This window comes from Triturus cristatus, chromosome 10 (assembly GCF_964204655.1).
Source record: "Triturus cristatus chromosome 10, aTriCri1.1, whole genome shotgun sequence".
NCBI lineage: Eukaryota > Metazoa > Chordata > Amphibia > Caudata > Salamandridae > Triturus > Triturus cristatus.
The window spans coordinates 325,705,264-325,723,634 of NC_140593.1; the positions used below are offsets into that span (position 1 = coordinate 325,705,264).

The 18,371-nt window shown below is 43.8% G+C and overlaps 1 protein-coding gene across 1 annotated transcript in view; it reads left to right on the forward strand.

The window, feature by feature from the left end:
• LOC146789395 (macrophage mannose receptor 1-like) overlaps positions 1–18,371 on the forward strand; it is a 742,402-nt gene that overhangs the window by 300,093 nt on the left and 423,938 nt on the right. Inside the window, exon 15 of the mRNA XM_085631522.1 lies at positions 13,466–13,601. Within this exon, the coding sequence (XP_085487648.1) occupies positions 13,466–13,601 (136 nt within the window). The remainder of the gene's footprint in view (positions 1–13,465; positions 13,602–18,371) is intronic.

Sequence of the window (18,371 nt, forward strand, 5' to 3'; positions counted from 1 at the left end):
ATATATATATATATATATATATATATATATATATATATATATATATATATATATCATGTGATCAAGGCCCTCCGGGGCTGAAACGCGTAATGGCTGCTTCACTTTTTGCTGAGGAACAATAAATAATTCATATCGCTGATTGAAGGACGAAAGTGGAGTTCAAGTTATATATATATATATATATATTCACTGAAAAAACCATAGGTTTCAGGGGCGTTATAGTTAGCTGGATATTTCCCTCATGGTCAGTGACATCACTGATGACATCACTGATGACATCTGAAATGACATCACTGATGACGTCATCCAGTGAGTGTGTGTTTCTGTAAATTTTAAATATGTTTAATATATATATAGGGAAAAACCTATGGAAGAATGAGTGGGTGTATAAGTGTGTGAATGGATGATTTAGTAGGTGCGTGACTGACTGTATAAGTGAGTCATTAAACGTATCTTACTGCAGACTAGTGACTAAACTGTGTGAATGTCTGTATCTGTCTGTCTGTTGGTGTATAAGCGGCTGCATGGTTTTGTGAATAGCTATATGAGTGTCTCTATGGGTTATTGATTGGTTGTCTGAGTATCTTTTTGGGTGCCTGAGTGTTTGTGTGGGTGGGGTGTGTGACTCTGTGCATACATGTGTGAGTGGGTGATTCTATGGGTGCATGGTTTTAAGAGTGCATCTGTGATGGACTGTATGGTTGGGTGAGTGTATGTATGGGTGTGTTAGTGATTGAATGTACATCTCAGTGGTACATGTGTGAGTAACTACATATGTGAAAGGCAGTATATATGTGTGTAAGAGTATATAAGTGGGTATATGTGAGAGTGTGTGATTGTGAGAGTGGCTGTATGGATGAGTGTGTGCTTGTATCAGTGATAGTATAAGAGCGTAAGAATGTGGTACTATTTTTATGAGTAAGTGAACTTGTGTGTGTATAACTGCATAGGTGAGTAAATGGGAGTGTGATTAATTATTTGCATGACTGACTAGGTGTGAGAGTACCTCTATGGATGATTGGTGGTGTGTGAGTGTCTATGTAGGTGTATAAATGCATTTGCTAGTCCTGTACTGAGTGACTGTAAGTAAGAGTGACTGTACAGGTGAGTGAGTGGATGTGTGTGTAGATCTAAGAGTCAATGAGTGGGTATGTAGTTATTGGTATTGGAGTATCTATGGTTTTGAGAATGGACGTCTGAAATTTTGATTGAGTATATCAAAGGGTGTGAGAAGATGCACTATATTTATCACATGGATGACGTCATCAGTGATGTCATCAGTGATGTCATTTCAGATGTCTTCAGTTATGTCATCAGTGATGTCACTGACCATGTCATGAGTGATGTAATATGTGACGTCATCAGCAGTGCATTGCGGGGTCGTGAGTTATAGTTAGCTGAACTAACTATAACGGGGGAATTTCTAGGGTTTTGTACGAGGGAAATGTCCAGCTAACTATAACGCCCCTGAAACCTATGTGTTTTCAGTGAATTTCTAAGGTTTTTTAAATGCCCAATTCCTAACTAAAACGCCTCTGAAACCTATGGTTTTTTCAGTGAATTTCAAAGGTTTTTTAAATGCTAATTCCTAACTATATCAGGCCTGAAACCTATGGTTTTTTCAGTGAATTACAAAGGTTTTGTAAATGACAATTTTGAATGTATTAATTGTTATACTGATTTTTTTTATACTGATTTACTACATTTTTTAAACTAATTATTTGTATTTATATTTTTTTTAATTACATTATAATTACATTATACATTACAATACAAAATATACTTTCTCAGAATGAATTACTTTAGTTTAAATACTTGGCAAATAGACTTTTAAGTACAGTAGTTACAGTTGTTGCAATGGGCAACACAATTTCAAACACAAAGCAACATTGAGCTCAATGTGAATTTCTAGTTACGTACAATTAGTAACTTTATGGTTTACTTTTCTAACCACAGGACTGGATCCTAGATTCAGTCCTTGGACATCTCCTGTAAACAGTTGAGTAAAAGCGCTTTGGTTACAGTAGTGATTTTTAAGGAATATTATTTTATTTTAAAAGTTGACAATTAGAAACTTTTTCCCATAGAATCACCAATGTAATCCTATGGCAGAAAATTCACTTAGCAGGTAAGTAGTGTTATCGTTACTTTTTCTTACTCAGTGGTGGATCCTGGATCCAGCACTGGCCAACCTCCTGTAAACAGTTGAAAGAATGTTTTTAAGTCATACAGACGATTTTTTAGGAATATTTTTAGTTTGTGAAAATAGACACTTTGAAACTTTTCTGGTGAAAACCACACAATGGATTCCTAAGGAAGGAAATACAAGTTACTGGTAAGTACGCTTAGTATTACTTTTCAGGGTCAGTGCTGGGCTAAAAGATGCAGCCCTGGGTTTTCTCCTGATAACAGGTGAGTAAATTGGAATTCGTAGTTCGGCTGATTTTAGAGGAATATTTGTACTTTTTAAAAATGGACACTGAAAATTTTCTGGTGAAAACCACACAATGGATTCCTATGGAAGGAAATACACGTTACTGGTAAGTACACTTAGAATTACTTTTCAGGGTCAGTGCTGGGCTAAAAGATGCAGCCCTGGGTTCTCTCTTGATAACAGGTGAGTAAATCGGAATTCGTAGTTCGGCTGATTTTAGAGGAATATTTGTACGTTTCAAAAATGGACACTTAGAAACTTTTCTGGTGAAAACCACACAATGGATTCCTATGGACGGATATACAAGTTACTGGTAAGTACGCTTAGAATTACTTTTCAGGGTCAGTGCTGGGCTAAAAGATGCAGCCCTGGGTTCTCTCCTGATAACAGGTGAGTAAATCGGAATTCGTAGTTCGGCTGATTTTAGAGGAATATTTGTAAAATGGTGAAGGAAGGGGGAGGGGCCTGAGGTGACCTGTGCAAACACGCCCTGTGGTGCGTTTTAAGTTGGGGAATTCATTCCTCTTCAATCCTGTGGTCCCCTGGGGGCCAACTTGCCCACCAGGTACCTCCAGTATGCGCCAGGGAGCTGCATTGCAGGGAGGTATTCAGAGGCCACGCCCCTTTTTACAACACTCTCCAACACAGCTCCGTGGCGCTTACTGGAGGTACCTGGTGAGCTAATTGGTCCCCTGGGACCCTCAGGATTGAAGAGGAATTAATTCCCCAACTTAAAACGTGCCACAGTGCGTGTTTGCACAGATCTCACCTCAGGCCCCGCCCCCTACCTTCACCACTGTGCAAATGCGCGCCGTGGGTTGTTTTAAGTTGGGGGATTAAGTCCCCTTGAATCCTGAGGTCCCCTGGCGGCCAACTAGCCCACCAGGTACCTCCAGTATGCGCCAGGGAGATGCGTTGCAGAGAGGTGTTCAGAGGTCACACCCCTTTTTACAACACTCTGCAACGCAGCTCTGTGGCGCTTAGTGGAGATACCTGATGGGCTAGTTGTCCCCTAGGGGACCTCTGGATTGAAGAGGAATGAATTGCCCAACTTAAAACGCGCCACAAGGCGTGTTTGCACAGTATCACCTCAGGCCCCGCCCCCTACCTTCACCACTGTGCAAATGCGCCCCGTGGCGCGTTTTAAGTTGGGAGATTAAGTCCCCTTGAATCCTGAGGTCCCCTGGCGGCCACCTAGCCCACCAGGTACCTCCAGTAAGCGCCAGGGAGCTGCATTGCAGAGAGGTGTAAAAAGGGGCGTGGCCTCATTACACCTCTGTGCAACGCAGCCCCCTGGCGCATACTGGAGGTTCCTGGTGGGCTAGTTGGCCCCCAGGGACCCCCAGTATTGAAGGGTAATTTGTTCCCCCTCTGCAAACGCGCCAGGGGGCGCGGTTGCAGAGTGGTGTAAGGAGGGGGAGTGGCCTCCGGCCCGATCCTTTTTTTTTTCCCCTCTGTTTTTTAGAAGGGGGGCTGTGTAGCCCCCATTGTTTTTCTTTTTTTGGGCCCTGGGGACCCCATCCCCCAGGGCCTGCCCCCAATTTTTATTTAAAAAAAGACGGGAAGGAGGCCGCGTGGTCCCCCTCCCCAGGCCATAATTTGCCCCGGGGACCCCACCCCCGGGGCATGGCCCTTTTTAAAAAAATTATTATTTTTTTAGCCCCCCTCCTGTGGCCACCTGTGGCCCCGGGCACCCCATCCCCCGGGCCGTTTTTTAATTTATTTAATTATTATTTTTTTTAGGAGGAGGGCCGCGTGGCTCCGCTCCTGTGGCCTCTTTTGGCCCCGGGGACCCCATCCCCTGGGGCTTGGCCTCCGTTGGGGGCTGTGGGGGGTCCCCAATCCCCCCACGGTCCCGCCGGCTCCCGGCGTCCTGCGGGAGCCGGCATTGCTTTTCCACATGGGGAGCAGCTAACATGCTGCTCCCCGTGTGGCAAAGCAATCGTCTTTGGTATTTGGAAGAGAGAGCAGGTTTCCTGCTCTCTCTTCCAAATACCAAAGCAGTTTGCTATGGCAGGATGGGAGCCGCGAGGCTCCCACCCTGCTATAGCAAACAACAGTGTCCCGGGGGTGGGCACCCCAGGACACTGCAGGAGCCGGCGCTGGGGGGTCCCCAGGGCCATCATTGGCTCCAGGAGGGGGACCGCGTGGACCCCTCCCATTAAGTTAAAGCCCCGGGGGGTGGTGGTCCCTAGGGCTTGGGGGTCCATAACGAACCCCCTACTTTAAATAATTAGTGCCCCAGGGAGGTGGTGGTCCCCGGGGCGTGTGAGGGGGCTCGAGCACCCCCACACAGGTATTTTATTTATTTATTAAGCCCCGGCGAGTGGCGGTCCCCGGGGCTGCGGGGGGGCCCATGAACCCCCCGCATATATTAAATTAAAGCCCCGGGGGTGGTGGTCCCCAGGGCTGGGGGGCCCCTCTGGTCCCCCCATTATAATAAAGAAATTGCCCCCGGGACTTGGCCCCCCCGGGGGCTAAATCAAAACGAAGCGCGGAATCCCGCGCTTCGTTTTTTTTTTTCATTAGCGGGATGCGCATCCCGCGATTTAAAAAATCCTTGTGGGACCCCCATAGGACCTTTGGTCGAAGGTACAGCCCGAACGGCTGAACAGAATTACCTGAAATTTAGCAAAGAGGTAGTCCTCAGGTTAGGCATGTGCCTTTTGCATATATGGAGTCAATCTGTTCAGTAGTTCCTGAGAAAATTCCATTTAAAAGTACATATATATCTAAAGGCGCGCACCGTGCGCGCACCGTGCGCCCACCCTAACGTGCGCGAGCGTAATTCTGATTGGTGGTTACATGTCAGTCAACGTTCGAATCGGTCAAAATCAGGAAGTGTCGGCCGCCATTTTGTTTGTTTTGGGTGCGACAGTGACAAAGAGAGGTGGCGAACGTGAAAAGGGGGCAGGGTAGAGAGTTCCTGACCCCCTAGCCTTTGTCAGGGGTCCCTGAAGGACCCCAAAGGGTGAAAAAAACATTTTTTTTTTTTTTTTTTTATCGCACGGTGAAAAACCTTAAAAAAAAAAATATAATAATACATACATAACTTAGCATTTAAAAAAACGTACAAATTCACTTAAAAACCATAGGTTTCACACATGTTATAGTTAGGAATTAGCATTTAAAAAACCTTGCAAATTCACTTAAAAAACCATGGGCCCGATTCACAGAACTAACTTAAGACAAAATCCTAAACTTACTACCATTTTGGTATTCACAGAAGGCACTTACTCATTTTGGTATTCACAGAAGGCACTTACTCATTTCGGTATTCACAGAAGTTAGGAGTCCTAACTTTAGGACTCCTAAATGCCTTCTGTGAATACCGAAAGTCTTAAAATTAGGATTTTTCGCAGTTTAGTAGTAGTATAGTTAGGACTCCTAACTTTAGGACTCCTAAATGCCTTCTGTGAATACCGAAATTCTTAAAATTAGGATTTTTCTCAATTTAGTAGTCCTAAATTTAGGACTCCTAAATGCCTTCTGTGACTACCGAAAGTCTTAAAATTAGGATTTTTCTCAGTTTAGTAGTAGTATAGTTAGGACTCCTAACTTTAGGACTCCTAAATGCCTTCTGTGAATACCGAAATTCTTAAAATTAGGATTTTTCTCAATTTAGTAGTCCTAAATCTAAACTTAGGACTACTAAATTAAGAAAACTCCTAATTTTAAGACTTTCGGTATTCACAGAAGGCATTTAGGAGTCCTAAAGTTAGGAGTCCTAATTATACTACTACTAAACTACGAAAAATCCTAATTTTAAGACTTTCGGTATTCACAGAAGGCATTTAGGGGTCCTAAAGTTAGGACTCCTAACTTCTGTGAATACCGAAATGAGTAAGTGCCTTCTGTGAATACCAAAATGAGTAAGTGCCTTCTGTGAATAACAAAATGGTAGTAAGTTTAGTATTTTGTCTTAAGTTAGTTCTGTGAATCGGGCCCCATAGGTTTCACACATGTTATAGTTAGGTGGACATTTCACTCGTAAAAAACCAATGAAATTCCCCCGTTATAGTTAGTTCAGATAACTATAACTCGCGCGACCGCCACTCTATCACAAGGATGATGTCATCAGTGATGTCATGAGTGATGCCACTGACCATGTCATGAGTGATGTAATATGTGACGTCATGAGTAGTGGATTGCGGGCGCGCGAGTTATAGTTATCTGAACTAACTATAACAGGGGAATTTCATTGGTTTTTTACGAGTGAAATGTCCACCTAACTATAACATGTGTGAAACCTATGGTTTTTTAAGTGAATATATATATATATATATATATATATATATATATAGATATATGGATAGATATAGATATATATATATATAGATATTTTTTTTTTTTAAGCAAAAGTCCTATTCCTTTAACTGCAGCCAAGAGGAATCATCACAGGTACGGACTAGATGAAGTATTTCGAAAGCAAATTCAAAGTTACAGGTTCACAGTTCCATAGTTTATTTAAATTGCACCCAAGTGGAACAGACAAGTGTTCAACCCAGACGCGTTTCGATCGCCAGAGCGGTCTTGATATTTATATATCTATATTTATATTTTGTAGTGGGCTGGCCCCACGTGTGCAGGATGACAAGTAGACGCTGTAGACGTGGCCAGGTAGGAGTAGATGAAGTTTTTTTAATCCCATCCTCCTCGCCATAAATGTAGTGGGCTGGCCCCACGTGTGCAGGATGACAAGTAGACGCTGTAGACGTGGCCAGGTAGGAGTAGATGATGTTTATTGAGATCTTAGGTGTAGAAGTAGTAAACCCAGAACAGGCCCCAGATCAGGCTCCACAATAGGCCCCAGATCAGGCTCCACAATAGGCCCCAGATCAGGCTCCACAATAGGCCCCACCAGGAGCAGCATCCTAGCTGCTCAGCCCATCTTCCCAACTGTCTCGAACCCACACAGGCATCCAAGCATTCCACCCACACTAACATTCTACACGGAACACTGACACTGGCTGAGCAGCTAGGTACAGAATGAAAGAGAACATATTAACATGACCTGAGGATACTACACATTTATATATCTATATTGATATTTATATATATATATATATATTATATATATTTATATATATATTTATATATATTTGATATATATTGATATAATTATATATGTATATATGTATATATATATGTAAAACGAAAGGTTGCCCTCTGAGGAAAGGCACACACCCGGGAAGTAAAGTCCTCCTTCGTGAGGACAGCAGCAAAGCCAGCCTCCACCTCCAACCAAGCGCCAAACATGTTTCGGACGTGAGTCCTTGATCACTGGCAATAGAGGACAGACAACAGCAAGTAGTGGGAAGTGCCTCTTATATGATAAAGTCCCGCCCCAGTGGGCGTTGAGGTCTCGCTTGTAGGCGTGTGCAGTGTTGCACCCTGGTTATCGTAGTCCCACTGTTAATATATCCATGTTGGTGCTCTTGGACGCCCTCCATTAAAACAATATTCACCCCAGTGGGTTAGGTAGAAGAAAAAGGCTGCCTCCTCTGCCAATAGCAAAGTCACTCACGTTTGGGTACAACCCGTTCCAGTTAGGTCTCTGAATCAGCAACCCTGGATCCGCTGTATGTGCGGCGGGGCCCTTCCGCGACCGAGCAGGCCGCTAAACATGTAGAACGAAAGGTTGCCCTCTGAGGAAAGGCACACACCCGGGAAGTAAAGTCCTCCTTCGTGAGGACAGCAGCAAAGCCAGCCTCCACCTCCAACCAAGCGCCAAACATGTTTCGGACGTGAGGCCTTGATCACTGGCAATAGAGGACAGACAACAGCAAGTAGTGGGAAGTGCCTCTTATTTGATAAAGTCCCGCCCCAGTGGGCGTTGAGGTCTCGCTTGTAGGCGTGTGCAGTGTTGCACCCTGGTTATCGTAGTCCCACTGTTAATATATCCATGTTGGTGCTCTTGGACGCCCTCCATTAAAACAATATTCACCCCAGTGGGTTAGGTAGAAGAAAAAGGCTGCCTCCTCTGCCAATAGCAAAGTCACTCACGTTTGGGTACAACCCGTTCCAGTCAGGTCTCTGAATCAGCAACCCTGGATCCGCTGTATGTGCGGCGGGGCCCTTCCGCGACCGAGCAGGCCGCTAAACATGTAGAACGAAAGGTTGCCCTCTGAGGAAAGGCACAAACCCGGGAAGTAAAGTCCTCCTTCGTGAGGACAGCAGCAAAGCCAGCCTCCACCTCCAACCAAGCGCCAAACATGTTTCGGACGTGAGTCCTTGATCACTGGCAATAGAGGACAGACAACAGCAAGTAGTGGGAAGTGCCTCTTAATTTGATAAAGTCCCGCCCCAGTGGGCGTTGAGGTCTCGCTTGTAGGCATGTGCAGTGTTGCACCCTGGTTATCATAGTCCCACTGTTAATATATCCATGTTGGTGCTCTTGGACGCCCTCCATTAAAACAATATTCACCCCAGTGGGTTAGGTAGAAGAAAAAGGCTGCCTCCTCTGCCAATAGTAAAGTCACTCACGTTTGGGTACAACCCGTTCCAGTCAGGTCTCTGAATCAGCAACCCTGGATCCGCTGTATGTGCGGCGGGGCCCTTCCGCGACCGAGCAGGCCGCTAAACATGTAGAACGAAAGGTTGCCCTCTGAGGAAAGGCACACACCCGGGAAGTAAAGTCCTCCTTCGTGAGGACAGCAGCAAAGCCAGCCTCCACCTCCAACCAAGCGCCAAACATGTTTCGGACGTGAGTCCTTGATCACTGGCAATAGAGGACAGACAACAGCAAGTAGTGGGAAGTGCCTCTTATATATATATATATATATTTATATATGATATGTATATGTGTGTGTGTGTATGTATGTGTGTGTATATATATAATATATACACACATATACATATTTAAGATTTAGTGTTGTGTAGGGGTTTTAAGGTTTAGTGTTGGGTAGGGGTTTTGGGTTGGGGAGGGGAGGGACTTAGGGTGGTAAAGGAGTTTAGGGTAGTAAAGGTATTTTAGGGTTTAGGGGTATATTGTGAGAAGGGTATTTTTATGGTTTAACGAAGGGTAGGGGTACAGGGTGGTAAGAGTATTTGTAGGGTTTGGGTGTTCAGCGTATTGAGTGGTAAGGGTATTTTTAGGGTTATGGGGCGGGTATTGATATTGGGTAGAAGGAAGATTTTAGGGTTTAGGGGTGGGTATTGGGTTTTAAGGGTAATTGAAAAAAGGGGTCTTGGAGCATTCCCCCGAAAAATATGCAGAAATATATATACACACTTAACTTATTAATACTTGTCTTTAAAAAAACTATTAATTTTGTGGTATAGGCATGCGATGTAAAAGTATATGCCTGGTAAAACATGCAAAGTAAAAATGCATAGAAAAGGCATGTGTTGTGTTTTACTGAGTTGTACTGACATACAACGCACACAATCATTCATAAACCCATTCACAGACCCATGCAAGTACTCACATAGAGCCACTCACATATCTACTCACTCATAGAGTCCCTCACACAACCACTCACTCACCCATACAGCCACTCACTCACCAATACAGTCACTCACACATCCAGTCATATAGATATAGAGACACTAACACACCCACTCGTATGCCCATACAGCCACTCACACACTAAGTCAGTCACCCATACAGCTACTCACACCTACTCACTTACCCATACAGTCACTCACACAGTCATTCACTTAGTTATACAGATGCTCACACATGTGATTACTCACCTATACAGTCACAGGCACACGCACACACCCATACAGCTACTCATATTTACTCACTCAACCACACAGTCACTCATACACCTACACACTCACCCATACATCACTTATGTACCTTTACACTCCCTCATACAGCCACTCATACACACATACGAGTACTCACACACTCACTCACTCACCCACACACCTATTTACATATACATTCACACATTCATACAAGCACTTACACACCTGCTCACTCGCCTGTACTGCCACTCACACAGCCACTCGCTCACGCATACCCCCACTGATACTCCCACTCACTCACCAATACTGTCACTCACATAGCCACCCACTTACGCACACACCTAATTAAACAACCGCACAGCCACTCAAACACCCATACAGGCACTCAGACCCTGCTCACACACAGATATACACAGTTACACATTAACTATATTAGAAATAGTATCATTAGTAGTACTCAAAGTATGCTATTTTAACTTTCGTTGTATATTGGTATATATGTTTAACACTGATAAACGTTTAGAAAACACTCGCTAGATGATGTCATCAGTGATGTCATTTGAGATGCCCTCAGTGATATCATCAGTGATATCACTGACCATGTCATGAGTGATGTCATATGTGAGGGCACAAGCAGTGCATTGCGGGGCTTAATTTACAGTTAGCTCAGGTTACTATAACTGCTGAATTTCTATGGTTTGTAAGAGAGAAATTTGAACCTAACTACAATGTCCCTGTGGCCTTTGTTTTTTTCTGTGAATTTATACGCTTTTTTATTCTATTACATAAATATAATGTCCCCGTAACATTTGTTTTTTCAGTGAATTTCTAAGTTTTTTTTAAATCCTTCTCTTTGCTATAATGTCCCTGTAACCTTTGCTTCCTGTCAGTGAATTTTGAAGGTTTTTTAAATTGTATTTCCTAACTGTAACCTGTAACCTTTCAGAGTGAGTGTGTGAGTGGCTGTATAGGTCAGTGAATGGGTATGTTAGTGGCTGTATAGGTCAGTGAGTGGTTGTGTGAGTGACTGTATGGGTCTGTGATAGGGTGTGTTTGAGGGTGTGTGAGTAGCTGTGTGGGTGTTTGAGTGGGTTTGTGAGTGGCTGTATGGGTCTGTGAGTGGGTTTGTGAGTGGCTGTATGGGTCTTTGAATGGGTATGTAAGTGACTGTATGGGTCTGTACAGTGGTGGAGAAAGGGGGATGGTCCTCTGACAAGCTCTTAGCAATCCCGCTGTGTGGGACTTACTGTGGTCACAGGAGGGGTTGTTCAAGAACCCTCAGCATCCAAGGGGACTACATCCCCCAAAGAGTAGTGTTCCAGGAGGTACTTTTGCAGAGTACTGGTCAAAGGGAGCAGGGCCTCCAACGAGTTCTCAGCAATCCTGCTGTGTGGGACTTACTGGTGGTAACAGGAGGCATTCTTGGCACCCAATGACCCTCATCATCCAAGGGGACTTCATCCCCCAATGAGTAGCGCATCAAGAGACACGTTTTCAGAGGGGTGGACAAAGTGGGTGCGGCCTCTGATAAGCTTTCAGCAATCCAGCTGTGTGGAACATACTGGTGACAACAGGAGAGTTCTCGCCCCCTAGGACCTTTCAGCATCCAAGGGGACTTCATCCCCCAATGAGCAGTATGCCAGGAGGTGCATATGCAGAGTGTTGAACAAAAGGGGTGGGGCCTCAATGATCTCTCAGCAATCCCGCAGTGTGAGACTTACTGGTAGTAACAGGATGGGCTCTTGGAACCCAAGGACCCTCAGAATCCAAGGGAACATCATCCCCCAATGAGCATTACACCAGGAGGAACATTTTCAGAGTGCTGGACAAAGGAGGTGGGGCCTCTGATGAGCGCTCAGCAACCCCACTGTGTGGGACATACTGGTGGGAACAGGAGGGGCTCTTGGCCCCAAATGACATTCAGTATCCAATGGGACTTCCCCTCCTGACAAGTAGTGTGCCAGGAGGCATGTTTGCAGGGTCATTGAGATAGTGGTTCGGGCCTCTGATGATCTCTCAGCAATCCTGCTGTGTTGAACTTACTTGTGGTAACCAGAGGGATTCTTGGCTTCCAAAGACCATCAGCATCCAAGGGGACTTCATCCCCCAATGAGTATTATGCCAGGAGGCACGTTTGCAGAGTGGTGGACAAAGGGGATGGGGCCTCGACAAGCTCTCAGCAATCCCGCAGTGTGGGACTTACTGGTTGCAACAGGAAGGGTTCTTGGCCCCAAAAGACCCTCAGCATCCAAGGGGACTTCATCCCATAATGAGTAGTGCACAAGGAGGCGCATTTGCAGAATGGTTGAGAAAGGGGCGGGCCTATGTTGATCTCTCTGCAATCCCACTCTGTAGGACTTAATGGCGGTAACAGGAGGGGTTCTTGTACCCCAAGGACCATAAGCATCCAAGTGGACTTCATCCCCCCAGCAAGCCTCAGGAGGGGGGCTACATGGCCACCCTCCAATAGATTAATGAATGCTAGGGGAAGTGTTGGTCCCTGAAGCTGCAAAGAGCCGCAGGAGGGGGATCCGCATGTTCCCCCTCCATATTTTAAAGCATGCACAGGAACGTGGCCCACCTGAAGGCGTAAGGAGTGATGCAGTACAGTAGGTATAGGCCTCAAAATACATTGCTGCAGTTGTGTTGTGCTTGCAACACAACTCCAGCAATACGTGACTTTTGGGCCAACAGATGCGTCAGAATTTCTGACGTATCTGTTAATCCTTGTACCATGGAGCAGTGTGCTGTAAATACAGTGCATCCATGGTGGCGCAAGGACATTTGACCCTGGCACAAGGAAACTGACGCATCTATGCAAATGCATCAGTTCCTTGCAAATCTGCCCCTTAGTCTTTATTGTGGAGTCACACTGGATTCAGAGAGGGAAATATATTGCTGATGCTGGCTTTCTTAAAATGTTTCAAGCCAACTATCAAAGGCTCATACAACCAATGGGGAAACTTGTTTGATTATTTAACAAAGAGATTGAGGTTCATATATCCTTGTTTGATCTCCCATGCTCCACCTCTCAGTTACATGACATGTGCAGATTTGACTATTGCTGGCCATTGTGATTTTATGTGCACAGGGACCATGACAACTCAGATAGAATGATGATGCCCTTGTGTATTGGTTCAGCAAGTACTCTTTGTGTGATGAAAAGCTTCCGACAAAATAAACTCACAGTAGGAAACGTATTACCTCTTTCAAATTAATTTTCCCTTACTGTGGAATTGATTGTGATCAATAGCCAATGATAGTTACAACAGAAGCATAATCTATATTTTGTCTTTCAAAACATAACTTAATTTCTCCTTGTTCCTACCACAGTTTGCTTATGAAAATTGGGGCTATGGAGAACCTAATAATCATCTTGGAATTGAACACTGCGCAGAGCATGGTCGATATACATGGAACGACAGGCACTGTGATTCTTATCAGAGTTGGGTGTGTCAGATTCGCAGAGGTATGTTATCAATAATTCTAACTTCTATGTTGTATCGTTATAAAATACCTACAAGGATATAGTTATTTCTAAAAAGGTGTTCTATAAATGCAACATTTATGAAAATGTAGTCATATATAGTGTTGACTATATTGTATGTAGCGAAGGAGGATCAGTGCCACAGACTAGTTCTCATCTAAAGCTGAGAGGAAGTATTTGTGCTTGCTTCCCACTTCCTCACTTTGAGCGCCCAGGAAAAAAAACATGCAAAAAGAACAAGTGATTAACAGAATGCTGAAGAATGTCAAATACTCACCCCCAGTAAAGAGATCAGGGCATAAATCCATTGTTCTATTGCTCAACATGCCATTTCAGTTGGACCGTGCCATGTGCAAATCAGCCCTTGACCATGCTATCCATGGAAACAGTGCAGCCATAACTGCCAGGCCAGGTCCTCCCTGGACTGGAAACAAGCATCCTATGACTGGTTTTGGGGTATCAGCCCTCCTCAGCTAGGTTAGCTTGACTCTGGTGGCACGGCGAAAATGAGACCCATGTCTGGGCATACCAGTTGCACTTAGGTAATTTTAGGAGGTAGGGGGCAGGAGGGAAACACACGCACAGTCACACATACATAAACACACTCACAGCTGTACATTCATACATGTACACACACACACATCCATTCACAACACTCATTACCAAATATTCATACATACATGCAAGCACGCATCACACATTAATTTGAAAAAAATCACACACACTCCTCATGGGAACAATCCAGCCAAATTGCAAGACTAGGTCCTTCCTTGATCAGAAACAAGCATCTGAGGACTGGATTTAGGGTATCACCCCTCATCAGTCATGATATCTTGACTCTGGAGGAATGACAGGAACAGGGCCCACGTCTGGGCATACCCATCCCATTTAGGACGACAAATGCAAAAAGAACAAGTGATGGACGGAATGCTGAACAATGTCAAACACTCTCCCCCAGTACAGCGATCTGGGCCTAAATCCATTATTTTTTCCTCACTACGCCATTCCAGTTTGGATCCAGCCATATGCAAATCAGTCTTGACCCTGCTCCCCATGGGAACAGTTCAGCCCGAACATTCTTCCGCATTCCGTCCATCAATTGTTCTTTTTGCATTTGTCCCCTCAAGTGGAATGGGGATGCCCAGGTATTGGTCCTGTGCTTGCCATGCCACTGGATTCTGGCTATCCTTGCTGATGAGGGGTGATACCTAAAAACTGATCCTAGGATGCTTGTTTCCATTCCAGGGAGGACCTGGCAGTTCAGGCGGCGCTGTTCTCATTGGGGGAGGGTCAAGACTAATTTGCATATAGCTGGGTCCAAACTGTAGTGTTGTGGTGAGCAACCTAAACAATGGATTTAGGCCCAGTTATCTGTGTTGGGGGTGAATGTTTGACATTATTCAGCATTCCCTCCATCAATTGTTGTTTTCGCAGGAAAATGTACAGGATTTACGAGAAGTAGATGTTATTACTGTTACATGTTCAAGAAATATCTACACTTTTTCGTATTGCTGCAGATTGGAAAAAACTCGCTGTCAAATGGTTATCTGAGAATTTTCCAACTCTGCTATAGTACAAGTGTAGTTTTAATGAGCCAGAGGTACCTTTGGCATACATTTTATCCTTGGGCAAACAACATTCCCAAGCACATTCAAATAAAATTTAAATTCCTGTGTTAATAATGTTATTTTCACTATGACTCTTTTTTTGAGAATTAAAATATTTATTAGAATTTTGTAACATTAGAATACAATTAGATGTCAGGAGCATCATAAAGCACAACAAGAGTCGCAACAATCATGAATCCCCATTTGGGATTAAGCATATATAACATTCTAACTGTCTACATTCTAAATTATTCCAAGCCATTTTAAGAACATTTCTGGAATGTTGAGAGCACTGTGCTGAGAAAGCAAATCTAGGAATTTTCAGCTAATTGTTGCAATAAATAAATCATTGTCCCTGACGCAGGTAGTCAAGTAGTCATACCAGATAGATGTAAAGGTGTACTAATCATCCCTAAGTCTGTATGTTATACTTTCTAGGCTTGCCTGGTTTGGTAGGTTAGTGATCCAGTCAGTTACACACAATATCCTGAGTGCCTTCCATTTCCAGAGGATAATTTGTTTATCAGTCCTAGACTATTTGATAGCTAGAGACTGCTGATTGGAGTTTGGGTTTTACACCTTTTTGGATTTATTTAGCATTGTGTTAAAGTTGAATGGAATTAGGCTGTTAACTCTTTTACTAAAAGAGATTCATAAATAACAGATTGTTATTCATGCCTTAGTATATGCAAAATTCCAAGAATATCAAAAGTTTATTTGTTATCAAAGATAGGGGCTATGCATTACATTGGTCCGGATGAGCAAGAAAAGTACCAAAAAATATCAACTCTATTCAACATAGTCAGAGCAGAAGTTATAGGAAAGGTTATCGACTGAAGCACATGATGTGAAATTGCATAGGTTTGCAGGTTGGTTTCCCTTCTTAAAGGCTTTTTTTCTTTGTCAATTGTAAATGTTGTTGCTAGAACTCAAGTGACCAAATTAATGAGATAGTAGATATTGAACAGTCTTGTCTTGTCCCTTCAAGTACAGTTATTTGATCTGTTATAAACATTTGGTGGATATTGTGCAAGTTCAGTATTGTTAAAGGGTGTGCAAAGCAACACAAAATGTGGAGCCCAAGTTACTCTCACAGATAATCCTAAAGAGGTACTCCTTATTAATGCTATCAAAAGATCTCGGGTGTCCAATTTGATTACTGGGCCTTCAGAGTATCTGTAAATGCCTAACTGTAGAATCTTATTTAGCTGCCTAATAGTATTGTAACCAAATCTTACATATATAAAACCTGTCTAGTTTTGTGAACTAGCTTACAAATGTGTGACACTAATGTCTCTGCCTGTATTTGGTGAGTTATTTATAGTCATCATGTATTAAGGAACTAATATTATCGACAACAACCCATGGGATCTTTACTGTCTTTAAGAATTAACAACTTGGTAGATTGTTTGAATAAAGCAGGAATGTGACACTTACAATTTTAGAATTATATAGAGTTGTTAACATAATGTTTAAAACATTTATCAGTGAGTCCATCAGGACGTTCTCCTTTTTATGAAGTTACCCATTCCAAGTTAAGCTGTAGGATAAACAGTTAAAAAGAAAAATGCATTAAAACTTCTGAGAGTATGGTAAAATAGAGCATCACTCCTCCTGAATTCTGTTGTAAGGGTGGTGTCGTCGTATCCCACCCTGGGTGTGGTTTATCGCCCCTTCAGTCCCCCTGATATATACACCTTCAGTTCTGTGTGGGTTAGGAGAGAAAATGACTTTTTATTGAATTGAAAGAAAAGAGACATACGCGTGGATAAGGGTTGAGTTGTAAAGTCTTCAAAATAAAGGATTGTCTCTAGGCATTTCTAGGTCTGGAGGGGTTCTCTCTATTCCGTTCGGTGGTCTTGTCTGTGAGGTGTTTCAGGACTGTTCCTTTTCTGAACACCGAGGTTCGTCTCCTCCGGATGGGGAAGCAAAAAAAGAAAAGAACAAAACAAAAATGTCAGGTCTCTCTCCTGTTCTCTAATGCAGTAGGGGTTAGTGCCACCATCACCTAAACCCTAAGTTGTGCAGTGCCTAAGTGGGGGGGGAATCGGTGTTTCAGTGCGCCGTGCCCCGTATACCTGCCCATCAACCCCAAAACAAAGAGGAGCCTGGCACTTGCCTGAGGCTGAGCCCACGACCCTCCGGGGTCATGGGAAGGGGAGTCACAGCCTCCACTTCCCCTGTAGGAGTACCGGACTCGAGGGCGCTGCTTCTAGAGCGGTTTTCCTCGTCGTTCTTCAGTTCCGGTCTGGGGTAGTCCCGCTGTCGTGGTGCTTCCTCCGCCTTCGTCTTCTCCTGTTCCGGCTTTCCTTCTCCGTCTTCTCTCTCGGTCTTCTCTCCCTTCACCTCCTTGCGCGCCTCCCGTAACGCGAAGATGGTGTTTTTAACCCCGCCTCCGGATCGCTCTGCTTCCGTCCTGTGGAATCTGACATAGGCATCTGGACCGTTCACTCCACTTCCTCTGTGGAGCGTCTTGTCTGCCATTTTGAGGGAGTCCGGGGAGTCTGTCCGTGATGGGTATTCATCACAGGTGGTTACATTGAAAATCAATAGAAATAGAAATATACTGATGCAAAGTAATCCAATGGTGTTTTCAGGACCATTGCACTAAAAGTGTCCACTAGAGAGGTGCCCATGTGTAGAATTAAGCCATGGGTCCATCCTGGTGGAAAAAATTACCTTTGCATGTATAAAAATGCGATGGGGTAAACAAATAGTCAAGCAGTATTGAAATCTGGTACAGGATAGCTGATATGTTTTTCAGGAACCCTCAGGGAATGCTGGACATCCACTTATAAAGATCTCATAGGCAGACCAAGTAACAAAGAAAAGCTGAATCACCAGAACATGCAGCTGGATTGAATTCGATTGTCTCACCCAGTCAAACGTTATAATTTCATACTTTGAAACATTTATATTTTTGAAAATTCTCCTGCAGAACAACATATATGGCTGCTTCTAGCAAAGATTGCAGTGAACATTTTTGGCATAGATTAAAAGCTTTGAATGAAACATTTTGTCTCTTGCAAGGTATATGGACATGATCTCCTGCCCTGAGTACCCAACTACAGGTATATCTGGTATCCTGAGCATTTATTTGGCCCTATCAACACACTAACCGAAGTTTGTGCCCAGAGGCCTAGGC